Source organism: Ipomoea triloba, chromosome 6 (assembly GCF_003576645.1).
Source record: "Ipomoea triloba cultivar NCNSP0323 chromosome 6, ASM357664v1".
Classification (NCBI taxonomy): domain Eukaryota; kingdom Viridiplantae; phylum Streptophyta; class Magnoliopsida; order Solanales; family Convolvulaceae; genus Ipomoea; species Ipomoea triloba.
The window spans coordinates 24,375,917-24,403,030 of record NC_044921.1 but is presented as its reverse complement, the minus strand read 5'-3'; the positions used below and the strand labels follow the sequence as shown (position 1 = coordinate 24,403,030).

The 27,114-nt window shown below is 36.2% G+C and overlaps 4 protein-coding genes across 4 annotated transcripts; 1 reads left to right on the top strand and 3 right to left on the bottom strand.

Moving 5' to 3' along the window:
* Positions 1–3,114: 3,114 nt before the first annotated feature.
* On the bottom strand, positions 3,115–6,740 carry LOC116022720 (metal transporter Nramp2-like). Its single transcript, XM_031263568.1, has 4 exons — positions 5,931–6,740; positions 5,345–5,481; positions 4,599–5,251; positions 3,115–3,813 (listed from the first exon to the last, which is right to left on the bottom strand). The coding sequence occupies exons 1-4, from the start codon at positions 6,551–6,553 to the stop codon at positions 3,583–3,585; spliced, it is 1,644 nt and encodes a 547-aa protein (XP_031119428.1). The 5' UTR covers positions 6,554–6,740; the 3' UTR covers positions 3,115–3,582.
* A 1,768-nt stretch (positions 6,741–8,508) lies between these two features.
* LOC116023707 lies at positions 8,509–12,455 on the bottom strand. The gene is made up of 3 exons (XM_031264714.1): positions 10,719–12,455; positions 10,236–10,625; positions 8,509–10,134 (listed from the first exon to the last, which is right to left on the bottom strand). Exons 1-3 carry the CDS (start codon positions 12,453–12,455, stop codon positions 8,509–8,511), a joined length of 3,753 nt encoding a protein of 1,250 aa, XP_031120574.1.
* Positions 12,456–12,601: 146 nt separating this feature from the next.
* On the bottom strand, positions 12,602–13,657 carry LOC116023706. Its single transcript, XM_031264713.1, has one exon. The coding sequence runs from the start codon at positions 13,655–13,657 to the stop codon at positions 12,602–12,604; it is 1,056 nt and encodes a 351-aa protein (XP_031120573.1).
* Positions 13,658–21,372: 7,715 nt separating this feature from the next.
* Positions 21,373–23,670, top strand: LOC116023705 (agamous-like MADS-box protein AGL104). The gene is made up of 11 exons (XM_031264712.1): positions 21,373–21,560; positions 21,662–21,715; positions 21,818–21,833; positions 21,962–22,020; positions 22,141–22,171; positions 22,252–22,313; positions 22,397–22,507; positions 22,649–22,787; positions 22,902–23,035; positions 23,120–23,322; positions 23,567–23,670. Exons 1-11 carry the CDS (start codon positions 21,373–21,375, stop codon positions 23,668–23,670), a joined length of 1,101 nt encoding a protein of 366 aa, XP_031120572.1.
* Positions 23,671–27,114: the final 3,444 nt, after the last annotated feature.

Here is a 27,114-nt window from a genome sequence, read left to right as displayed (position 1 = left end):
TTTTTTTTTTTTTTTTTTTTGGGAGTCATACTGCGTATTGACTCTGTTACAATGTAGTATCAACATTGATACTATTGAGACTCGAACCCACTCCCTTCTATATAGGAGTGCAATCGAATGTCACTAAGCTACAAGGTCATTGGCCTAAGATGCTGACTTTAATTATTACCAATGGAGATTATGGTTCAAATGTTGCTACCTTCTTCTATACGGTCGTGCGAATTGCACCATTAGATATTCATAAATGCACCATAAAATGTTCAAAAATGCACCATAAAAACTCACAACCTAAGACGTGCGTTCATTCACTATTAAGTATGTATAAATGAACCTCAAAGTATTCAGAAATGCCCCAAGGTGAAATGCACAAATGTACCGCAAAAATGCATTACACCCTGATGCATTCTTGAACATGATGTGGTGTATTTTTACATACATAATGGTGAGTGACCGCACTTCCGCACGAAAACCCGAACCTCTATATATATCATTGGACTTGACTAAATTCGCGCATGCTTGACTCCAAAATGAACGGGTAATGAAAATTACGAAGTAAGAGTCAAGTTGGTTTCTAATAAGTAATAACGATCCATTTCAGGTAATTAAAGTTGTCGCAACGGCCTCCTCTTACCTTCCCAAATTTGGCAAATTATTCTACGCAATTCTAGTCATGTCTCTCAAGTCTCACCAACCTAACTTTCTTGTCCACAACGTAACCACTTGAGACAATTAGTAAATACAATTCTACAATCAAAAGTTTAATCAACCCTCCACCTGATCAAAAGTACAAATTTATCTAGGCAACTCCATCTAAACTGGTCAGTTTGTTCTTTTTATTTTGAGCCAATCTTTACCTAATTCACAATGATGTGAATTTAAGGAGTTTCTCTATCACTCCAAAAATAGTCAAATTATATATATTCATAGCTACTTTCTCAACCAAATAAAACACAAAGAGCCAATATTACCTCCATTGAGGCTCGGACTCACTCCCTCCCATGTGGAGTGTAACCGGATACCTTTAGACCATAAGGTCTTTGACTGCAATATTGTTAATAATATTTAAGTGTAAAGTAATAGAATAATATTTTACATGCAAAGAAGTATAGGATGGTATCATGGTTACGTCTATGATAGCACTGAACGAGCGAATGCCTCACAACAAGAGTACCAATTATCAGGTATTCAAGATTAAGAAAATAGTTCACATCTTTAAAGTTTAATCTAACAAGTGAAAGAACCGTTCAAGTTTAAATTTTTTTTTTAATAATTTTTTGAGTTTGGTATAAAATTGTATCTTATTTAAGTGATAAAAATTACTCTGTAAAAAATAAAAATCATAAACATACTCTTATCACTTTTTACGTAAATATTGTATAATTTCTCGAGAATTTTATATAAATTATATCTTATTTACACAATAATAAATTACTATTTTGAAAAATAAAAATGATAAACATACGTAAATTTTCCTTTTGCATATTTAGTGCAAAGTCTCAAAGACTCAACCAAACCGTTTCGGTCAAGCGGTCTTGACGCGTGCACGTCATTATGATGTCATCATTCTAAATTTGGCAAATTATTTTTCCTTGTACACGTTATGTATTGACCATGCTTTTTTTTTTTTTGAGAAATGTATTGACCATGCTAGCTTCCATTCAAGTTCAAATCATACACAATAATTGTGTGACTCTAAATTATGTTTTTTTTTTTTGAATGACAACGGAACCTGCCGTAACTATTTAGGGTGTATATGGATAACTTGTGTTGATGTATAATAGTTTACAAACTATTTAAGAAATATAAATTGTATTAATAGAATATGAGTTCGACTAGAAGAGTCTTGATAATAATATTTTTGAAAAATACAAAAATAATTTATAATATAGCATTTAAGTAAACTCTTTTCACAATGTTCCATATGCTATTGACACCTTATTTGCCGAGTCGAAAGATTTAGATAATAATAGTGATCTTGTTCAATTTGAACCCTGACACTACTATGGGAAATGTTGTTTATGAAAGAAATTGTAATACTTATTGTATAAAATTTAATATCAATTTGTGTTAAAAATAAATCGTTATTAATTATGATAGATATTGTAATACTTATATGTGAAATAGTGATATTATTTAGAATAAAAATTGATTGTTATTAATGATAAATATTGTAATACTTATAAATGCAATTGTAAACTTATACACTCAGTCATTTACAACTCGACCCTGTCTAATGAGTAAGGATTAATGCGACAGTGTCACGTAAATTTTTACCGTATAGTTGTGAATATAACGGATTTTATGCATTGTCTTAACAGATATTTATGCTGCGCTGGTCAATTACAACGTCTTTAATGCATATTTAATGATACCCGTGTCATGGTATACTTAGTGCTAGTCTTTCGAACAATAGTGCTAGTTCATACTATGTAGTCAGAAGATCCATATATAACAAGCAAATTGCTATAAAATTATGAATAATTGACTATTGTCTAAATGGAAAGACATTATATTAATAGAAAAAACAATAAATCAATATTGGAATAGAAAAATAAATTAATAGTTATTGGGAGTTTCTCTAGAAGCCCAATATTGACGGTACCAAACTATTATGATTGGCAATTTTTTTTTTTTTTTAAATTTTCTTTCTTAAATTTTATATTTCTCAACAAAATGAGATAAATTTTCAGTTAATTCATGCAACAATTCTAATGACAAAAAATTGGAATCGTTTCTCTAGGCGCAGGGTGCTCTGATACCCTAACCCGACAAGATTATGAAAGGGTAAATTAGGATGACTGAATTGATTAACATAGGTTAGAATTTTGCTTAATGTGCACAAGAAGTTTCACCCATTTAGAGAGATTGCTCCAACATTGTTATTGGTGAAACTCGATTTTTTATCTTTTATGATAAATTCCATATGTGATACTAATACTATGATGTTCAATCAATTTTTAAATATTTAATGAACCTACATGTAACTATCAGAAAAGCAAAGCTTATGAGATTATTTTGAGTTGGCCGACTAGTTGAATTGTGTCTTGAACGCAAAAGATAATAGTTTAATATAAGATTAGGAGGTCAACTCATATATCACAATCATACAAGTTATTACTAATAAATGCTATTGAAGCAAAGTGTCATATTCACAAGCAAATGAGGAATTTTGGTTCCAACACAATAAATGCTCACAATGGGTTTGAACAGAGAGAACAGAGAAATGGTCCCATGGACAATAAAGAAGCAGCAAAACTTTTCAATTGTATTAAAGTTCTCTGGGTAATCAATATCAACAGAAACCAAAACACTGAGAGGGATTCACAAGACACAGAGTTACTCTCTATACCTAAACGCAAACCTCGTTGTACAATAGCGGTGGGAGCTGAGAAGCAGCAGCAGCGCCTTTTGTCCAGCCTGATATGTGCTCGTTCCCGTCCTCTATGAGATACATGTAAAAATACAAATATCATCCGTATGCGTATGCCTATACTCACTGTTAGTTTGAAAGGTGTGTTTCAGTCCCGAAAGTAATGGTGTATGTAATATCTTGTGTTTTCTACTTCACAAGGAATGGCGGTGTTATATTCCGTTTCCAGCATAATTATACCCTTTGTTGAGCCATAGACTGAACCAATTGGCAACAGGGCCACCACCATGCAAGATAAGGTATAAAATGAATGCGATGTAACCAGCAGTCCCAGCAAAGACCAGGAAAGCAAACAGCAATCCATTCACTTCCAAGACGAAAAAGTCCAGCAAAAGATACCCGTTAATCACCATCACCAGGATTGCAACAGTCCATGCAATTTTCTACAGTAAAAGTCATGCAAGAATAAGAACAGATGGGGAAAATAGCAACAGGCACTATGTCAATTATGGTGTTAGACATTGCCAAATAATCACACTACACAAACATATACGCGTGTGAGCATCAGAATTGTTGAAAATTTAAAATATGCTTTGCTTTAAAACGAAAAGGATAGTTTAGATTGTTGTTCATTGCATAAAGCCATAAAGTGATTATTTAGGATAAGCCCCACCAGAAAAATTGCAATTTCAACTGAACAAATGTGAAGTCTGAAAACCTTGCGTAAAGCATATTTTAACCCCATCCCCTATCCAAAACAGTGGAATAAGTTCCATATGCTTCATCAACAAATTTAAGCAATTAAATGCCACTTCGAATGGCAGGCAGCAAGTATTTGACCTGCTGTTAAATCCCCCTCTTTTCTCTTGTAAGATTCTGATGTCAAGTATTACCTCTTCACCCCCCGTTCTAATCTACTAAATCTTAAAGATTATGTAATTCCACCCCGCTTCCTGATTGAGCTCTAATGAACCAGAGTAACAGTATCTCTATTTCATATGGTCATATTTCTACGAGCGAAACGGTAAAATTCAAGATACAAAAATGGTCTAGATAGTCTCGTTTTCTTCTGTTGATTCTTGCTTAATATGATAATAAATTTCAAAAAACTTATAGCTCACTTATTATTTACTAACTGCTATCTGTTTCAGGTACTTTCGAACTGAGCAGATCTAATAGTAGCAGGTATTGTTGAACTATGGTAAATTAACTGGTATTGATTACTTACCTCAATGATAGGCCTGATTCTGAAGGTTCCCATCACCTCCTCCTTAGAGACCAAAGTCAGAAGTGGGATGAGCGCAAAAGGGATTTGAATAGACTGCAACACATTAAGCCATTCGTTTAGCACATCCAGCGATGATTCTGTTTTATGGAAAATCAGAGCCACAACTATCGTAGGCAAAATGGCACAGCTCCTAGTAATCAGAGCCCTCAGCCATTTCTTCAAGCGAAGATCCAGAAAACCACCCATGATAAATTGTCCCGCATAAGTCCCAGTTATAGTACTACTTTGACCAGCTGCCAGTAATCCGATACCCCAAATGTAGAGGATTGGGAACAGTCCCCCACCATATTTCTCTTGAAGATACTGTCCCGCATTGACTAGGCCTATATTATTAGCCTGTTTACTGCCATAGAATCCCTTGGCGAAAACAGTCGTTACAAACAAATTGATCAAGAAAGACACAAGAAGAGCAACAGATGATTCTATGGTGTAATAATTCAACGCCTCCTGGACCTGACCTTTCTTCTTGGGATTAATCTCCCTAGACTGCACCAAAGCTGAATGCAAAAACACATTATGAGGCATTATTACACACCCCACAACTCCAACAGCCTGGCGAATGGTTCTTGAACTAAGTCTTGGAATCAAAAGACCTGTCAAGGGGAAAACAAAACCAATCAGAAAAAGAATTACCTTATTACAAGCACATAAATAAATTACAAAGTAATTAAACTAAGAAATATAACCTGTTAAAAGTTCCTTCCCACTTGGTCTCGCATCTCCAAACATCCAGGCAAAGGAGAGAGCCATAGTTGAAATAAGAACCGCAAAAACAGCTTCCAGCTTCCTCACTCCATAGTTCTCCAGAACCAAAATAAAGAAACTGTCAATAAAAGATAAGACAAAAATACTTCAGTAAAAGCACAGATCCACCAGTAACACACAGTTATATACGGCGACATATATGCAACATTATTGATTTCAACTCTAATACGCTATAATCTACTCATCTTAAAGACATTACCTTCAACTAATTAAGAAGATTGAAACTAATCAGCATCATAATTTGTATAGTAAACTTGCCAATTTATTATCAAACTTAAAGGAAGTAATTTCACAACATCCTAACAAGCAGAGTCAAGGACCGGGACATTCTGATTGGGCAAGTCGCAATTTACCTCATCTGGGTGAGAATTAGTCTACCTTAAGCTGAAAACCTAATGTATCAAACAAATTATCCATATCACAATTATCCTATTGCGTGTGAGAAAATGAACAGATCAATAATTTATTACTTTTTACTACAGATCCTTGGAGTTTAAGAGTTATTACCAATCAGAAGCTGTAATTAAGACGCCTGCCCAGAGTGGAATAACTCCACGGCTGAGAATCTTAATGGCAATGGCACTACCAATAACCTCCTGAATATCTGCTCCAATCAGGGCAAGCTCCGCCATGAACCAGAGCAATAGCCCGGCCCAATACGGATACTCCTCCCGACAGAGCTCCGCCAAGTGCCGGCCAGTGGCGACGCCGACTCTGGCGGAGAGAAGCTGAATCAGCAGGCCCATGACGGTGGCCCACATGAGCAGCCATAGGAGCGAGTATCCGGCAATCGCTCCCGACTGCAGATCCCCCTCGAGATTCCCCGGATCCAGAAACGCTATGCTCATCAGAAACCCCGGCCCAGTGAACCGCCACAGCTGCCTCCATGAAAACGGAGGGACAGTGCTGCAATCAACGCCGTCGGCCGTCTCCGATTCAATATCAATCGCCGCAATTTTCTCCTCTCGCGATTCATACTCGATTCCCGCTTCGTCATCATCATCTTTCTCCGCTTTCCCTTCCGCCAACGGCAACGTTGACGGCGGCGAGGACGAGAGGAGGCTCCGGTACTCTTCGTCTTCTGAAGAATTCAAGGGCGCCGTAGATTCTTCTAATGGAGCCGAGCTCATTATATCATTGTCCCCCCGCTCAGCTCAATTCCTCGTGAAGAAAATAAGGGACTACGTTAATGGCGTCCGAAATGAATCCCTAATTTTCCGATAAAAAAACGTGACGGTGATGACGGCAGCGGCGACGAATCCGCAACGGCCGTCTTGTGTCTTCCTCGTGCCTCTCTGGTCCCGGTGGCGCTATTTATATATTTATGTCACGAGAGACAATACCATACTCCCACAACATTTTACAATCGGTTTTCCTGACCAACCCCAGATCGACACGTCAGATTGTGGCCCCCACTAGCTCCAATAGTACAAAGGTCACCGGTTTGAGTTGGTTAAACCGGTAATCTTTGCGCGCCGGCGGCGGGTTGACGCCTTGCCGCTTGCGGCAATCTATCCACAGAAGAGCAAAAGGAAGTGACGTTTAAAGGTTTTTTTTTTTTTTTTTGAAATAAAGATGATAAGGTAATTGTTTAAAGTTATTTATATGTAATTAAGTGATTTACGGGGAGACACAAATTCTTATTAGCCCCATAATTATAGCATTGATTAATATTAATTTACTACTAATTATCCAATGCAACCGATTGACATACTTATGTACTTATTATTATTATTATTATTATTATTATTATTATTATTATTATTATTATTATTATTATTATTACATAAGACTGTAAGAGGTTATAAATGTTTTGGCAAAAATTATTAGTTGAATTTCATCCACACATGCATACTAAACTAGATATGATGATATTTGACAAGTGAACACACATGTTTAACATGTTGCAAAGAAATTGAAATGACATTTTATTTGTTAAACAATGTGAGAGTTTTTCAATGGACGATGGTGTAAATTAGCACATGAAAGTTTAGACTTTTATTATGCTTTTAAGAATTTGTTAGTAGCACATACATGCAGTGGCTACGAAAAGTGATATGTGACATACTAAAGGTTATTTATTTACTATTTATACATCTATTATATATAAATATAAGTTATTATTCATGTGAGTCCACCATTTCTTATGAATCCGTGTAGATAGATCTGGGTCACGAATGCTTGAGATCAATGACTTAGATTTCACCAACTGTGCAACTGTGAAATTATGCATATTTGGATACCCAACATTTTACAAAACCACAACAAATATATAGTTATTATAATTTAAATTTACAAAAAATTCACTAAACATACCCTTTTTTTTTTTTTTCAAAATATAAAACCAAGGGAGAATAAGGAAAAAGTTATCCTTCAAATAAAATTTTTAAAAAAATCATATTATCATCAAGTTTGTTAGACAATCTGCAAATCAGACTGTTTATGCGTTAATTCAGGAATATGTTCCTTTTGTCAGATTGTAGGGAGTGGGGTAGACACCCTCCTGACTATTTATGTGATTTTCTTTAGTTGAATTTAAATAGGAAAATGTACAAATAGGTCATTGAACTATTTGGGAATAGCAATTAAGCCATCGAACTTCAATAAGTTTCAAATTCATCCATAACCTGAAAAAAAAAAAAAAGAGTAATTAGTCTTTTTAACAAGTTACTAATAGGTTTTTGCTAACTAAGATGCCACGTGAATTATTATTATTATTATTATTTTCCTACTAAGCATTTGACCCAACAAAAAAACTAAGGATTTGACTCTCAGCTATAGCTGCTTTATTTAATTTTAGTTTTTTATTTATTTAATTTCAAAAATATCACAAATACCACAAACAATCGCAAAAGAGAGAAAAACTAAAATTAAATAAAGAAGCTATATAGTTGAGGGTCAAATCACTTTTTTGGCCAAATGCTTAGTAGGAAAATAATAATAATAACAATATAAAATAAAAAATTAACGTGGCATCCCAATCAGCAAAAATATTGTGCAAATACCACAAACAATCGCAAAAGAGAGAAAAACTAAAATTAAATAAAGAAGCTATATTTTTTTGAAACCAAACAACCTCAATAGATTAAAATAAGTGAGCAATAGAGTTCGGCAGGACTGAATCCCAAAACAATGGAGCCCCCTGAGCGAGGGCCTCTGTAGCAAGTGTATGTGCCCCCTGATTATGAGTTCTAGGAATTAAATCAACCGAGCAGTAAACAAAAGATGACATAAGAGCCTTAGAGGCATCAACTGAATAACTAACATATGAAAAAAGACTAGGATTAACCGAATAAAGTAAATCCTTGACAGTGGAACAATCGGTGTAGACACGAACTGATGTTGATTCCCGATTCTTGAGCCAAGATAGAGCCTCCTTACACGCCAAAGATTCCGCCATAAGGGGTGAGAAGCATGGCGGTAGGGGAGCACAAAAGGCCGCAATGAACTGGGAGTCGTTGGTGACCAACATTGCGCCCACCGTGGCTGATCTCGTACGTGGGCAGTAGCTGGCATCGAAAAAGCACCTTGGGAGTCCATCGTTCGGCAGTGGGTGATCGACCGCAGCGTGGAGTTGCTGTTGTGAGGACTGTGTCGCATGCGTAGCAGTTGCCGCAACGATTGGAGGCTGGAGCGGCGCCTGTGCTCCGTGAACTTGTTTCCATGCAGTAGCCGAGGTAGTGGCCATCCGCCACACACGTCCTGGAGCTGGTAGATAGGCATCCCACACGGCATGATTCCTTGCCTTCCAAATATGATACAACACAGCTACAAGAACAAACATATTTTCCTTGTTAAGCATGGTCATGGCATTTTGGAACCACCCAATAAAGTCAACATCAATCACACTTGGAACATGCAATGAAGATTCATTCCAAACTAGCCTTGAATAATCACACAATACTAGAGAGTGCATAACATCCTCATGCAAAATCCCACACATAGGGCATGATGGGTCTACCTCTACCCTCTTTATAATTAAATTGGTAGTGGTGGGAAGAACATTAGATAGAGCTTTCCAAATAAACATTTTCCATTTAGCTGGGCATTTGATCTTCCAGAGATGTAACCAACTATCAAAAGTCCCAGGGGTACTCACAACCTCTCCAATCACGCTCCTATACCCTTCTTTCACCGTATAACATCCTTTCGGGTCTCCCAACCAAAACCAGGAATCCTCATGATGGGGGCTAATAGGTATTGTCAGTATACGATCAATATCATTAGGAGTAAAAATGTCATGTAGGATCGAAAGATCCCACGTGCCAGAATCAGGATTGATTAGCCCAGAAACCACTGAACCATTAAGCACAGCGGGCATGGGGGTATGAACCATAGGGGATGGGTCATCAGGTAACCAGGGGTGACCCCAAATTAAAGTGGTTCTTCCATTACCAATCCTTCTCTGGACTCCTGCACAAACCAACTCATGGGCCGCCATAATACTCCTCCAGCAGAAACTTGGGTTACTACCCAAAGCAGCATCAACAAAAGAGGACTTGGGAAAATACCTGGCCTTATATACTCTTGCCACCAAAGACTGAGGCCTTGTTAAGAATCGCCAGGCTTGTTTACCCAACATTGCCAGATTGAAAGCCCTGAGATCTTTGAAACCCAAACCACCATACTTCTTAGGAATACACAGCTTATCCCAGGCCTTCCAATGTATGCCCCTCTCATTCCAGAACCCTACCAATACCTGTTCATGGCCCTTTCAATGGATAAGCAAACAGACTTTGGGATCAGAAACACACTCATAGAGAAGGTTGGCATTGATTGTGCAACACTTTTTAATAAGATTTCCTTCCCTGCCTGAGATATCAACTTCTTATTCCAAGAGCCTATCCTTTGCCTTATCTTATCCTCAATGTAAGAGAACACCGCCCTCTTCTCTCTCCCAATGAAGGAGGGTAAACCTAAGTACTTTCCAAAATTAGGAGCCTGTGACACTCCCAACACTACCGCCACTTCCTCTCTGTGAACCTCAGATGTGTTCCTGCTAAAGCATATACTAGACTTGTGGAAGTTGACTGCCTGACCTGACATCCCCTCATATTCAATAAGGCACTGCTTTATAACTCCTGCTTCCTCCGCATTAGCTTTGAAAAACAAGAGACTGTCATCAGCAAAGAATAAATGAGACACAGGGGGTGCCCCTCTGGTAACCCTGCACCCATGAAAAGAGCCTCTCGCTTCCGCTTGCTGTAATAATAGAGATAAGCCTTCCGCACAAATAATAAACAGGTATGGGGATAAAGGGTCCCCTTGCCGAATACCACGTGTGGGAATAATTACCTGGCCAACAATATCTCCATTAACCAAAAAATTGTAGGAAACCGTGGTAACACACAACATTACCAGATTCACCCATGCCTCAGCAAACCCCAATGCTATTAGCATCCGACGCAGGAAAGTCCACTCCATTCTATCGTATGCCTTTGCCATATCTAATTTAAGAGCACCCCATCCTACTGCACCACATCGTTTGCGATTAAGAAAGTGACCCACCTCTGCAGCAATCAGAATATTGTCGGTAATTAGTCTGTTAGGGATGAAAGCACTCTGAGAATCTGATATAATTTCCCCTAGCAATGGTTTCATACGATTCGCCACCATCTTGGCCATGATCTTGTAAACCACATTACAGAGAGCAATGGGCCGCAGGTCAGACACCATCTCCGGGCACTTCTTCTTCGGTATAAAAACTACATTTGTGTCATTGAGACCAGACGGAAAAGAGCAAGTATTCAAGCAATGTAGGATAAAGGAAGACACATCGGACCCCACCACGTCCCAGAACTGCTGATAGAAACCCGGGTTCATACCATCCGGACCTAGGGCTTTATCGGGAAACATTGATGACAAGGCAACCTTTACCTCTTCTACCTCAAAAGGCCTTAGCAGGGAATTATTGTGATCTTGAGACACACGAGGGATAACAGATGCAGTAAAATCATCCATAGAAGAAGCAGAAGCATTTGAAGTAAAAATATTACGAAAATAGTTAAGCACAACAACATTTAAATCTTCATGCTCCACCCAAATACCGGAATCATTTCGTAATCTATTAAGAGTATTCTTCTTCTTACGAGCAGAGGCATACATGTGGAAGAACTTTGTATTAGCATCTGCCCCTCTGAGCCAGTGCTGCTTTGCCCTCTGCTTCCAGAATGCCTCCTCCTGGGCCTCCAACTGACACAGCATAGTCTCGAGCTGTTGGTACTTCTGGAGAGAAGTAGGATCCAACCTGCCCTTCAAGAGTGCCTGTTCACGCCTCATGTTCTTGATTTTATCACCAAACTTGTGAAAGTGATCACCTCCCCAATTGAGCAGTTTATTACCACAGTGCTGGAGACAGCCTAACAATCCGGCAGACCTGCCTTCATGCCACGCGACCTCTACTTGTTGTCTGCAACCTTCATAATATGCCCATGCCATCTCAAACCTGAATCTCCTAGCAGTGCCTCCAACAATCCGTGCAGACCCCTTCACACCCAGAAAGAGAGCTGAGTGATCAGAATTGCGAGTGAGAATGTTGGTTACACTAGCTTCCGGTAAAGAATTACACCAATCAGCACGAGCGAGAACCTTGTCTAAACGCTCCTCCATCCACTCTTCAGTACCCCTGCCTCTCTCCCATGTGAACTGGTAACCCCGCATAGGTAACTGAATTAACCCGCAATCATCCACTACCTCCCCGAAACCGCGAAGCAGACTTTCAGGGTGCGGATTACCCCCACGTTTCTCATACTGGAACAGGAGATCGTTAAAATCACCCAATACCACCCAAGGTAGGGTGGATCGGTCAGCTAAAGTCCGCAAAAGGTCCCATGAGGCACTCCTGCGACCCCGCTCCGGGAATCCATAGAAACCCGTCATTCTCCATTCTCCTAAACCTGTCATCGTCACCTCAATATCAACATGATTCTTCGAAAAGCTCAACAGCCTGGCCGTGTTATTTCTCCGCCAAAATAGAGCCAAACCACCACTAAGACCAACACTGTCTACATAGAAAAGTCCTTCAAAACCCATCTTAATTCGGAGCCGTACTGGATGCAGCCGGCCCACCTTAGTCTCTATGAGGAAGACAAACTCAGGCTTCTTACGGGACACAAGGTCCACTATCTCTCGAACTGTACGTGGATTGCCCAAGCCACGACAGTTCCAACTAAGGGTACTCATGATGAGCGGCGGGTATAGAGACCAGAACCCGCCCCATGCACGTTTTTTGACACCTCCGCCATATGAACGTCACCACCAGTCCCCCCGTGCCGCCTTACACCACTCCCGGAGCCCTCCCGCCGGCGCTTAGACACCGCCACCACACCCGTGTCAGATTCACGAACGTCTGGTTCCTGCGACGCAACTGCCGCATTCCCAGCACCGCCCGAAGCAGCCCCCACCACACTGTCAACACGCGGTGGCCCTCCAACCGGCACAAGCCAGCTCTCTCCAACACCACGCGGTCCCCGTCTCGTTCCTGCCCGCAATTCTGGCCCAAAAGGAAAGCGGTCTGCCGTAACTCCTGCTTCCCTCGCCACCAAGCAGAACTTGTGTACATGCCCCATCATTCCACAACAATAACAGAAGTTATGTAAACGTTCATACCTGAACGAAACCCAACTCCACGTCTTATCACGTTTCATGAGCTTCATCCTTCTCTTGAGCGGTTTGTCGACCGGTAAAGCGACCCGAATGCGGTAAAAGTCTAACCACGGAGCCCCGATAAAGCGTTCATCACACTTAACAAAATTACCGAGGAAATTCCCAATCTGTTCTTGAATGGTAGTTGATGTATAACCAACTGGCAGATCATGTAGCTGCACCCAAATGTCAACCGAGTCCAATTTCACCTCACCCGGCAGTGCCCCGTCGACGACCGGTCTACAAATCAACGTGCAGTTCTCAAACGACCAAGGGCCCTCCTCTAGAACGTATTGCAGATCCGAACTATGAAAGAACACGAACATGAATAAATTCGTCTGCAACTCCGTTACCTGCACGCCCTTCACTAGTTTCCAAACAGATGCGAAAACCTGACGCATATATTCCAGTTTGATTAATTTATCCGTGAGGAAGCGGCCGACCATCGGCCAAGTCGCCACCCCATCACCACCGTCGACTGCTTCAGACGCATCAACGGGCTGGAACGCCTCCTCCTCCTCCTCCAAGGCCATATCAGCCCACCGAGCCGTGATGCCCGCAACCCCTTCAGTCGACGCTGAGGTCGCCATGCAACTGGAAGCAAGCAAGCTTCCATCGAAAACCTGTAGACACAGGTGAAAAACACCGGAAAGAGACCGGAGAAAGCAACGAAACGAGCGAAAAACCCTAGAAAAGACCTAGGAGAGAGGCGGAACCCTAGACGTAGCTAGAGAGAAAAGTTTTCACGTACAAACGAAGTTAAAAAAACAAAGTTTTCACGTACAAACGAAGTTAAAAAAAAACAATCCCTAAACAAAGAAGCTATATAGTTGAGGGTCAAATCATTTTTTTGGCCAAATGCTTAGTAGGAAAATAATAATAATAACAATATAAAATAAAAAATTAACGTGGCATCCCAATCAGAAACCTGTTAAAAATGCCAAATGCCAAAACTACTAAAGCACAAAGAGTCAATTGTTCTTTTTTTCTGTTCATAAAGCACAAAGAGTCAGCATTGCCTCCACGGATGCTCGAACCTGCCCCCTCCAACATGGAGTGCAACCAAATGCCACTATCGGATACCACTAGACCACAAGGTCATTGACAATTTATTTGTACTTATATTTCCTTTAATTTTTTTAAAAATATATATATGTATTTGGACTATTTCCAAATTGACGAAATTCTCCCTGTCGGACAAGGATAAGAATCGATATGCTAAGAAGTATACCATCCGAACCGGAAGTCGCATCTCAAAATTACAGCCATCAGATTTAACCATCACTTTTGTTGGGCCCCACAATGATTGGCTATCCTTTTTTATTCTCTGCCCGAATTAGATAAAACTAAAGAAGGGAAAAAGAATATTTATAAATTATTACTCCGCAATATCTTTTTCTAAATTATTGAGATAATTACAGAGTACTTTCTACCGACCACAGTGCCCCTTCACATCGTATCACTTTGAATGGTGGTAAAATTTGTTTTATTATTATTTTTCTTATGATATATTTTTGTTAATTCATATAATATTTCGGAGATTTACATAAATCAGGGTCTAATCATATTGTAATTGTCACACTTCACTATTGATATTTATCATTGATTTTTAATTTGATCATAATTAATTTATTGATTATTGAGTTGATTTTAGATTTAATTTGATTTTCCGATTAAATGTCTAAAAACATACTAAATCTACCCCAAAATATCTTTACCACATCTTCATCAAGACTCGAACTCACTTCCTTTCATGTGAAAATATAAACTAAATGCCACTAGACCACAAGATCTTTAACATATAAAAAATAAGTTTGATTTCATTTAACTTTTAATAAAATATTATCATAATTATATTTAACAAACATTAAATTGAAGGACTATAATGTAAAAATAACCGGGTGCTACTAGTGCGGATTGATGTATGTCAATTCAACATGGAGTAGAAAAGAATACAAGTATTACATAACTTGATTTATAATTAATGCTAGTGTTTTACTAGTGTGGCACACGAAATAAATTATGTTATTATGAATTTAAATAAAATTTTAGAAAAAAGTTAAAAGATGTTAAAATGTATAATATAATAACATAATTGGACTTCTATATATTTTGTTAAGTATTTTCATATCATACAAAATTAAAATTATAATTTTGTATGGTTACTATAGTCCCTATTCATGTACATATTTATGTAAATTTATAGAGAAAATTTACATAAATAAATTAATTTATTCCTAATTGTATTTCATAAAAGTATAGCATTACTTGATTTATGATTATATTATGGTGACGAAAAATCATAAATCAAGAATACGGATAGGGTAGGTGCCTTCAAGGGCAGCTTATTTGGTTCACAAGTAAAATATTACACCCAATGACTCATAATTGAGTCTTTGCAGCCGCAATGTGGGAAACATTATATTAGTCTTCTTAACTAAAGGACCGTTGAGTAGGGTGTCAAGGTGTGTTGAAGCTCGTGGGCCAGCCCTAAACCGCCCCGCGGTGGGGCAGGTTAGGGCCTAGAATGTTTGGCCCGCGCAAGTTGGCGGGCTACGCTGGTTAATCCATGGGCTTTTCATAAATTCATATATATACCCGCTCACATAATATTAAAATTTTTTTAAATGTAATTTTTTAAAATTTTAAACACGAAAAAAATTAATATTATTTAGATTAAATTATTTAAATATAAAATAATATATATATATATATATATATATATATATATATATATATATATATTTTTTTTTTTTTTTGAAGTAGGCCCGGGCGGCCCGCGAGTCCACATGAAGTGGGTTAGGGTAGTCAACGGGACTTCGTAGGTTGGCACACGAAAAAGGCCCACAGTGAGATGAGTCGGTTTGCATTGACACCTCTACCTTTGATATATTAGGGCTTCAACCTTCTGGCTATAAATTCCCCTTTTGCCCCCAAGAACAGGGAGAGGGTTGGTAGAACGTAACGGAAGAATATTTGTTGCATTTGGCTACACTGCTACTACGTTTCAGCTAGTTGCCAACGCTTAGGAAACAGAACCCAACAGTATTCTATAATGTAATTATCATCGCTTATGCTCGAAGTAATGACTATGCATAATGTTTTTTTTTTTTTTTTCCATAAATTTCTGATTGAACGTCATTACAAGATAGATTAGTCCACCGATACTTTAATTGTTTGAGCGTTACATGTATTTATGACGTTTTATTTAAAAAATATATATTTTCTATAAAAGGTGAAATCTCTCACTCTAAGGGGGTGTATTCAATCACGACTTTCATAAACTTTTAAATACTTTTATCAACTTTAAAAGTTTGGTAGTATTCAATTTAGACTTTTATAAACTATTTAAAAGTATATCTGTATTCAATTCAAACTTTTCAAAATTCTTTAAAAGTATACAGGTATTCGATTCAGACTTTTATAGAGTTATTAAAAGTCTACTGGTATTCAAAAAGTTATTGACTTTCACAAACTCTGTCAGAATAGGATTTCTATAGACTTTCTCTTCATTAATATAAATAGATGAAATCCAACCCTCCAACCCCAAACTTTTCAATATTCTCTACAAACTTTTTTTCCTCTATCTAAACTAGGCAAATTTTCCATCAACTTTACGGTACGTTTCAAATCTTTCATAAATACTTTTTTTTTTTTTTATGTTCAAGCAAATTTTTTGTTGCCATCGCAACAAAATAATTGTTGCGATCGTAGCAAGAATCTGCTGCGAACAGCGCAGCAGATTTATGCGAGCAGAAGCAATCTTGCTGCTGGTTGCAGCAAATTTTTTAATTTATAATTTATAATTTTTAAATTTTATTTAATTAATATGTTTATAATTTTATATAATTGTATGTTTATTAATTATTAATTTATAAATATAAGTGTAAATAAATAAATAAATATATATATATATATATATATAGTATTAAGTTGAATTTTTTAAGAGATTCTTTATTTATTTTATAGTAATTATATTTTCTTTATGAATAATATACTCTATTTTTGTGACATCAATATTTTTTTTTAATTTTTACAATGCACTAATTTATAGATAATATATTAATAGAAGTTATGGAATGTTTTTGAGGGTGTATTCAATTTAGAGTTTTAATGACTTTTGTAAACTTTTTAATATGAAAAAGTTTTTAAAAGTATATAAATGTTTGTTCTATGGATATTTATAAACTCTTACAAAGTTTATAAAAATTTAAAAGATTCTAGGAAAGTTTACAAAAACTCTGCAAAAATCAATTAAAATCCGCCCCTTTAAAAGTATTTAAAAGTTCATGAAAGTCGTGATTGAATACACCCCCCTAAGAGACCTCATATTTTGGCCTGGTATAATTATAAATAGGTAAATTACGGTAATTCATTAACTCATTATGTGAGAGATCTAGTGTCTTGTGCCCACAAGATGGTGAAACTCCACACTACAACTATTAGAGCTCAATCGTGCGTCCTTACCTATAATTTGTTGCCTAGGAACCAGCTAAGCTATATTTTTTAAAATAAACTAGTTAATATAAACATCAATAACAAAAATAACTCTATATATAGACATACTTACATGAAAACTTTTTTCCAAAGGAAACCTAAAAACTATTCGTAGCAATCCATATATATATATATGAAAAAATATTACGAATTTGATATAATTTGAGAAAAATACAGGGTACATTTTGGTAAATTTTTCCAACTTTAAATGCACAATTTTTATAGTGTGTATTTATGTATACACTCTAATAAAACTTAAATAAAAAATCTAAATTGTAAATGTTAAACTCTAAGTAATAAAAAGTGACCCTATATATAAAACAAAGGAAAAGGCAACACACTAAATCAAATTAAACCAACAAATTCATAAACTCTTAAAAGGGACTTTCAAATTGGACAAAATGCATAAAATAGTATTACAAAGTGCACCATATAGTGTTGAAAAGTGTATTTTTAAATTGGATCGATAAAATTACCAAAATCTAGTAACTCTAAAGCAAGAGGAGGTAAAAAATAGAATGGTATTGATGGTATTGTGGTAATTATCTCCAATTTTAAAGTGCATTTCGAAATATTGTAATGTGCATTCACATAACATTAGATGTCTTATGTAGCGTTGTAGTGTATATTATGTATACATGTGCAGTGTGCGTGCACAATCATGTGTAATGTTTTATTATACTTAATTTTGAGAAAAATTATAATTTTAACCCCTAAGTTACGTGATAATAAGTGTAGATTTTCATCCTTAATTAATATGACATTGCAATTGTACCTCCTAATGAGTAAACATATTTAGTCTTCTTTATAAATGACGTGGTTATTTTGGATGAATAAGTGTAATTTTCATCTCTAATTAATATAATGTTGTAATATTACATCCTAATTAGTAAAAATGCGGCATATTTAGTCCCCTTTCTGAATGATGCATTTATTTTGGATAGAAAAATCTATACATGTTTCTAGCAATCTAGCTAAAAATGAGTTGTAATTAATAACTATTTAGTAGCATTTTAATATTACATGCACTATATTTATTTTAACTATTAATAATTGTAATACTCATGTTACAAATACCCTAATTAAACCCCAATAGATGCTCTCTTTTCCATTCAAAATCAATTGAATCATTCATGCATGAAGATCATCTCCAATGTGTAGTAGGAATTTGTTGAGTGTTGTTTAGATATTTGTTCTAGAAAATTATGTTGAAAATACATTAATATTATCCATAAGAATATGGATTAAATATGCTACATTTGAAAACTTGCAATCACTGTCTAGAAGTTTGTCTAGCACCACCCCGTTCTTGTGTAATAGTAGAGTTTAAGAGGAAGACATTAGGCACACGAAACTTGCAACACTCTTTAAAGGTGTGTCTAGCGCCACACCGATCTTTCTGCCATAGTTTGGTTTAATTTACTCGAAACTTGCTTCACTATTCAAATGTGTGCCTAGCATCATACCGCTCTTCTGTAATAGCGAGTTTAAGGGGAAAACCAGTATGATAGACTAAATAATATAAAATGATAACAATAAAAGTAATCGATAAATGAAAAAAGTACTGAAAATCCTCATATCCACCGATACATATAATTTTTTTTAATATTTAACATTACGTGACGGGTTTATTCTAGTAAATTTTAAACTTAATGATCAAGTATATCAGATCGTACTTAAGGATGTCACCCGGCCCCTCTATGCAGCATTTATGCTAAGGCTGGGGCTATAAATTTATACTTAATGCTATATTATGCACAAATATGCGTGCAAGCAAGGAGATATGCAGATAATATACACCTTGTTAATGGTGATTAATTATAATTAGCACCCGTTAATTGAAACCACACCGCCATTTCTGTTACCTCGTTCTCCCCTATATCGTCACCGCCCTTAAACGGCGGCCTGATAACGCCAAAATCCACCATGCATCATTTTCATGATGAAGAGATCAGAACTGAGTATTAACATGAATCGAACTCATAATTTAACCATCCGAACCCATTTAACGTGTTTTTGAAAGGTACGGCAAAGTCCTACTTAGCTAACGTTCATGAAATCAAGGCCATAAGGGGCACGTCACCTTCATTTCTCCAACTTTATAACGCGAGATCGAGGAGGAGCATCCACCTTTCAGCTTCACAACGTCAGCATGACTCGATCTGATATCGTCGAAATATAAAATAACAACTGATAAAAGTAATCACGAAATAATCGAGAAAGATACTCAAAACTCTCAGATCCACCGACACACATTGCTTTTTCTAAAATGAATGTTTAACATTGCGTGACGAGTTTTCCTGGTAAGATTTAAATCAGCTTCACAACGTCAGCATGACTCGGTCTAATGTAACGTCCTCAATAATATAAAATAATAACTGATAAAAGTAAGCAAGGAATTGAAAAAGGTGCCGAAAACCCTCAGATCCATTGCATCGATACAGGTTTTTAAAAAAATATATATTTAGTCTTGCTTAACGAGTTTGGTCTGCTAATAAGATTTTAAGTTAATAATGATTGAACAGATCGTAACAGAATCATGCTTAAAGATGTTCCAACTAAAAAATCTAACTCGATAGTTGAACAACTGTCAAAATCAAGTGCTATACACATATTTTTAAAAAATATATATTTAACCCTATTCTATTAAGATTTAAAGTTATTGACTGAATAGATCGTAACAGAACCATACTTAAAGATCTCCCAACTAAAAAATCTATTTCGATAATTGAACAACTGTCAAGATCCAAATGCTATACACATTTTTAAAACAAATATTTAACCTTGCGTAACGAGTTTATTCTAATAAGATTTAAAGTTAATTATTGAACAGATCCTAACAGAACCATATATACTTAAAAATATCCCAACTAAAAAATCTATTTCCGTAATTGAACAACCATGTCAAAAACAAGTGCATGCCATGCTATACGCATATTTCTTTAAAAAAATATTTAACCTTGGGTAAAGAGTTTATTCTAGTAATATTTAAGGTTAATGACCGAATAGATCCTAACAGAACCATACTTACAGATGTCCAATGCAACTATAAAATCTAATTATATAATTGAACAGCTGAGTTAGTTAGTGATAGAACATTGAACTTGGTCTTCCAGGTCTCCCCTAGCATTTATATTAATGAAAAACTGGTATAAGTATTTAGGATTTGGTAAACCAGTTGTACAACTTCTGGTAATTTACTTCCCCACAAGTCTCATGACAGTAAGAACGAGGTCGGAACACTTAACTTTGGGTTTCAAACTTTGAAAAATATAATACTTTTTCTCCCCCAGCCTTTTATGTTATGGCTGGGGCTATAGTCTGCATGCAAGCAAGGAGATTACGCAGATAATATAAACCTAACCTTACTAATAGTGATTAGAACCCATCTTAATTCTAAACCACACCGCCATTTCTGTTACCTAGGTCTCCCCCTTAAACGTCAGGCGTCACCGCCCTTGAACGGCGGCCTGATAACGCCAAAAACCCTTCATGCATCTATATATTACTCCATCATATATATATATATGTATATATGTATGTATGTATCCACCCTTTGTTTTCAACATCATCATCTTCATGATGATGATAATGATGTCACAATAGAGATATATACTTGTCATCATCATCTTTACTCTTTCAACCTCCAACCTTCCCTTCTATAACACCGCACGAACTCCATTAAATTTTCTCCTCATTCATTTAATACTCCTCTCTCCATTCTACCACTCAGGATGGAGTAGAAAACGTTAGTTTAATTTCAGCAAAAGTTTCTATATTTGAAGCTAAGATTATCAAGAAATAAGTAATGGGGAGAGTGAAGCTTCAGATCAAGAGGATCGAGAATAACACTAACAGGCAGGTCACTTTCTCCAAGAGGAGAAATGGTCTGATCAAGAAAGCTTATGAGCTTTCGGTTCTTTGTGATGTTGATGTCGCTGTCATTATGTTCTCTCCTTCGGGTAGGCTTAGCACTTATGCTGGGCACAAAAAAAGGTCTGTTTTTTTTTGTTTTTTTGTTTAATTTCTCCGCCCAAATTTTGCTTTAATTTGTGTTAAAATCTGCAGCTTTAATGGGTTTTTTTTGGTGTTGTTAGTATGGAAGACATTCTCATGCGATTCTTGAATCTTCCGGAGCAGGATAGAGGACGGTAAGAATTGTGTATTTCTCAGAAATTGTATTGTTTGGAGAAAATTAAAGTATATTAATGATGTTCATTGAATCTTGAATCGGCTTTGGATGCGCTGTAAAGTCTGCAAAACCAAGAGGTACGGTTCAACTACATTCTTCTTTTTTGGCTTTTAATGTTGCTTTAATTTCTAGTTGTATATATATGGAAGCTTCTTTTTTCTTCAATTCATTAATGGCGGATATATTGAATCAATTAACTATGCAGTACCTGAGAAGGGTTGTTGACAAGCTGAAGAGTGAATCGTCAGATAATGCAGCCCCCAGGTATATATAATAAATTATTCTGATCTTCTCTGATCTAAAAGCATCAAGAACTGGGATTTCTAGGGTTAATCTGAATATGAAAGATGAAAAGTTTAATTTGTTTGTGTTGATGTGATACAGCCCAGTGAATGGTGCTGATTCTCAAATCGCGGTAAGATTTTTTCCGTTTCTGGGAACTTATATATGACTGGAAGTTTGGTGTATTTAATTTAGGGTTTTTTTGGGGGGCAGGAAATTCAACAGCAGTTTGAGAAATGCAAGTCGCGACTGGAAGAAGTGGAGCAGCAATTGCTGTAATTAGCGGATTTAATTAGGTTTCGTTTAGTTTAATTATGGGTGGATTTAGGTAATACAATGATGGTTAATATGAGTGCAGAATTTATGAATGCGATCCCGGCGAAATCATGACGCTGTACGAGGCGCAGTATCGGGAGAGAATTTTCGAGCAAAACCTCAACCTAGTCCGACAGCGCAAGGTTAGTGTCGTGTAATAATGTTTAATTTAGATTCAATATTGCCGGCACAGGTAGCTCAATTGGTTCCTGTTAAAGCAAGTGTGGTAGGCTCTCTGTAAACACCAGATACTAAAGCGTTGAGTCACTGTAATCTACCAATTTTACAAATTTAGTGTAAAAGCCCTAGCAGGAAGGAAATTTCGCCTTTCGTGGAGATTAATTAATTCTGAATTTGTTGTTGATGTGACGATGAAACAGCAAATTCTGGAGGAGAAGTTTAATGCCATTCCCAACTCACAAGCACCTTCAGAGGTATAGTATGTATATATATGATGAAATTAATTAAAACTAACAGAAGATTTTGAAGATGACAGACAGACAGACATTAATTAATTAACCAAATAAAATGTGTGTTTTTTTCTGCAGCAGCTGAATCTGGGTTTGGAGACGACGATGAACACCATTGATTTTGCTCTCATGGATAACTGGCTTCCAGCTGATAGAGACCCTCATTCCCAGATCTTCAACTTTCTTGATCCCAATGGCTTTTTTCCTCTCAGGTATATACTAAAAAAATTACACAGAAAAAAAAAACCCTAAAAAAGTGGCCGGAGTTGTCTGATCTGATTCCGGTTTTCCGACAGAGATGAACCGGGACCGGTTCAGCAGCCCATGGATAGCATGGTGGCGCCGCCACCTTTGCCGCTGCTTCACGTGGAAAACGCGCCGCTAGGTGACCATCGCGTGGCTTCAAGAGCGGAGGCGGATGATATGCCACGCGCCGGCGACTTCTTTGGACCAATCAATGTTTCGCCGTGGATGACACAATACGGCGGCGGCGCACCAGGTTTTCCGTCTCCTCCATCTTTTACTTCTTTACCGGAAAAACCGCAGCCACTGACCCTGCCGATCCTAAATAAATCAGTCTAAATTGTCTATAATAAGTCGATCCCCGCTCTTTTGAAAATAGAACTTGTAACTTTGTGGTTACTGACTAAACTTGGTCTAGATATTTTGTTTTTTTCATTAACAGAAAGGCTAATTAATTAGTTTGAGACATCCTTAATTTGTTTGTTTGTTTTGGTTTTTAGCGGCGAATGTTCCATTGCCGTCGACGTACCCGAGAGATCGAGGGATTCTTGAAGCGTTCATGTCTCAATTTACCAATTCACCGTTCAATCAAGATCATATATGAGTTACCGGCGGCTGCCTAGTACATATGATGAGAATTTTCTGAAATAATGTTTTTCTCTAAAAAAATAATGGGGTATTTTATGATTGAATAAATACAAATAAATAAAAGGTGAGTAAAAGGTGTTTGGGACTTTGAGGAGCTTTTTATAATGATTTTGTGGTGTAGTTTTCATATATTGATAATATATGTATGTATTGCTGTTTTTCCCTTGTTTTATTTATACTTCAATATATAAGAATTTCATTTGTTTCTTTCTTGGTTTTGAGCCATTTAGTTTGCATAGAGGTGTTTAATTTGGTTGTGGGTGATTTTGGAAATTGAGGTAGGAATTAATTTTTTACAAAACGATAGAAATTTTCTTTGTGATGATGATGTATGCTTAATAAACTTTGTTGATATATAATAGTCTGCAAATTATATATGCAAGATAAATCGCATAAGAAAAATTATGTATAACGAATTAGGAACTCAACCTAAAGGGTGTTGGCAAGCACAACCGACTATTATGGGCTAGCTAGACCGGTTGGTTCATCATATTGATTATAAATATTTGATACATGACTTCAATTTCATGTAAGCACATCAATTGATAGGCCAACACTACTAGGAATAATTGGGAGCTTTGTTAGAAATTAATGATATTTTTGACCAAAAGTAGGTTATAATACCAAAATTCACTATATCCATTGTGGATTATGGTTCATATTATATACATATAGTTCACATATTATATACATTCAACATGTACATAATTTATTTATTGAATGTACATAATATGTTAATTATATGTAGATAATTTGTATAAAAATTCGCAATGCACGTAGTAAAGTCTAATCAACGATAAATTTACCTGTTTTCAAAAAAAGAAAAGGATAAATTTACCATATTTCACATATTGCACAAGGCTTACTATTATAGGCCTGACCAACTATTATGTTCATTAGATATACTAGATGCACGACTTCAATTTCAAGCAAGCATATCAAATGATAGGCCAAAACTACTGAAAATTCGGGTTTCAGTTATAAATGCCATTTTAAAAACAAATGTGTGATGTTTAATAATAATAATAATAATAATAATAATAATAATGCCAAAGACCTTGTGGTCTAGTGGCATCCGGTGTCCCGGTTAACACTCTCACATGGACGATGGGAGGCAACTGTTGACTCTTCAACCTTCAGTAGGTTGAGAAAGTAGCTATGAACATGTACTACATTGTAACAGAATCAGTAGTATTCAAAAAATAATAATAACAATAATATATTGCGTATAGTTTTAATGTGTGGATAGAAAAGTGTATAGTATTTGCGTATACACTTATATTAGGAATATAAGTTGATTTGGCAACCAATTACCAACCCCTCTGAATGCTCTCATACATTGTTTAATGATTACAATCATATCCCTCACATAACCCCCCCCCCCACCACCCTACCCAAAAAAAAATGTGAAGATTCAACGTAATGCAACCATGGCACTCGACCTCTTGTCCCACAAAATGCTTCGCAATGTAATCGTAAATATTACAAATTTAAATTATGGTTGGGCCGAGGTAGATATCTAATTATTAAATTAATTACTTTAATTTGGCTAGTTGGACTAATATTTATTTAAATGGGTTAATTAAATGACCCGTTGAATAAAATTACTTTAATTTGGCTAGTTGGACTAATATTTATTTAAATGGGTTAATTAAATGACCCGTTGAATAATTAATTGGTTTAATTACTTAATTAAATGTAATTGGATGTTGGGCTGGTGAAATATTTTTTTTTACCGCTTAAACTGACGGTCTTTGACGAATCATTGGGTCGATCATGCCGCTTACCGCTAACTGACGGTCTTTGACGAATCAAACTCAACTTAATGAAGCACAAACAGTTGACTCCACTGAGGCTCGAACCCACTCCCATCATCCATGTGGGAGTGTTAACCGGGACACTGGATGCCACTAGACCACAAGGTCTTTGGCGTGTGAATTACATAATTTTGAAGAAATTTAGATATTTTATAGTATTTGAAGATGAGATGAAAGGATGAGGACGTCGTGGTGTCTCGATACGTTCCTTATATTTAATTCAAAATATTAAATTAAATATAAGAATTGTGGGTCGTCAGATTTCGCATCAATATAGATTCCATTAAATGATTTCAAGATAATAATTGAGATTAATATCTACACAAAATCTTCTTATTTTATCACATATAAACAACAAATCAATCTAATGACCCTATAACATCAAATCATTCATCCCATAAGCAAATTAGGTAATATTTCAAGCAACATTAACCCATTTCTTATGGTACAAAATCAAAGCATTTAGAATAAACTTTAAACGAATGGATAAAAAGCTTCAAGATTCACCTCCATTTAGCGAATATACTCATAAATCTCGGAAACATAGGGGGCGCACATCTGTGGGTCATCAAATTTCGCATCAATATAGATTCCATTATCATCATTTTCCCCCTTCTCCGTCACTCCTTATTCAGCCATAGCCTTCAAAACCTTCTTCTTAGCCCCCCTGGGCTTGGGTTTCTGTTGCTCCGAGATCTGACTCAGACCCACATTTGGGCCGCTCGTAATCTCTCCCAAAACCACTCTTTTCTTGCTCTGATACCATCCACCTTTTGCATGGTTCTGATACCAAATTAAAGCATGTGCTCCATCTCAACTAAAAGCCTAAGCTGATAGTTGGACTGCACATATTATATTTATGCTCACATTGTGAATTTTATTGCGACATTAGAGATGAATATCATGAGATAAAATTATGAGGAGAAAATAACATTATTGTAATCTTAATATTACATCATAAGTATAACCAAAAAGTATAGAGCATTAAAACAAATACTGATGAAATGATGAGTAATTAAATCATTAGTAAAACAAATACTGATGAAATGATGAGTAATTAAATCATTAGCAAAAATGTGAATCATATCACTGGCACAATGGTTAAGAGATATTTTTCCTCCACATTATCATTAAATATAATTCATATCCTTATCATCACACAAATAATTATTTATATTATGTACTATTTTATTACATATATATATATATATATATAGTAAGCACGAACACCGCACGGTCTTGTTAGACTCGAGATGTAATAATGTATTCTCTTTAAGATTTTCATTTTCTACAAATGTGTGAATAGAAGAGTATATTTGCGCGCGCGATAATATAAGTTGATTTGATAACCAATTATCAATCCAGGTGAATGCTCTTATAAAATTAGTGATACCATGTGGTTTTTATAGCGTGATATGCACAAATCACCCTACATAACTTGTCATAAAAAAAATATTGGATAATCACCGTAATGCAACCCTGACAGTCTCCTGTCCCACAAAATGCTTCGTAATGTAATAATCAACTTTTATTTTCTATCCAAAGACGTGGCAAACTGATTTTTTTTCAAACATCAATTGTTT

Excerpts from the sequence above, each read along its gene's own strand:
- LOC116022720 (XM_031263568.1), bottom strand. The coding sequence starts at position 6,553 with ATGAGCTCGGCTCCATTAGAAGAATCTACGGCGCCCTTGAATTCTTCA. Across the intron at positions 5,482-5,930 it reads TTAATTACAGCTTCTGATTG|TTTCTTTATTTTGGTTCTGG; the intron begins GTAATAACTCTT and ends TTTTATTGACAG. Across the intron at positions 5,252-5,344 it reads TGGGAAGGAACTTTTAACAG|GTCTTTTGATTCCAAGACTT; the intron begins GTTATATTTCTT and ends TCCCCTTGACAG.
- LOC116023707 (XM_031264714.1), bottom strand. The coding sequence starts at position 12,455 with ATGGGTTTTGAAGGACTTTTCTATGTAGACAGTGTTGGTCTTAGTGGT. Across the intron at positions 10,626-10,718 it reads ATGGAGATATTGTTGGCCAG|CAAGCGGAAGCGAGAGGCTC; the intron begins GTAATTATTCCC and ends CTATTATTACAG. Across the intron at positions 10,135-10,235 it reads ATAAGAAGTTGATATCTCAG|GGCCATGAACAGGTATTGGT; the intron begins GCAGGGAAGGAA and ends ATCCATTGAAAG.
- LOC116023706 (XM_031264713.1), bottom strand. The coding sequence starts at position 13,657 with ATGGCGACCTCAGCGTCGACTGAAGGGGTTGCGGGCATCACGGCTCGG.
- LOC116023705 (XM_031264712.1), top strand. The coding sequence starts at position 21,373 with ATGGGGAGAGTGAAGCTTCAGATCAAGAGGATCGAGAATAACACTAAC. Across the intron at positions 22,508-22,648 it reads CAGCGCAAGGTTAGTGTCGT|TGTAAAAGCCCTAGCAGGAA; the intron begins GTAATAATGTTT and ends TTACAAATTTAG. Across the intron at positions 23,323-23,566 it reads ATACGGCGGCGGCGCACCAG|CGGCGAATGTTCCATTGCCG; the intron begins GTTTTCCGTCTC and ends TTTGGTTTTTAG.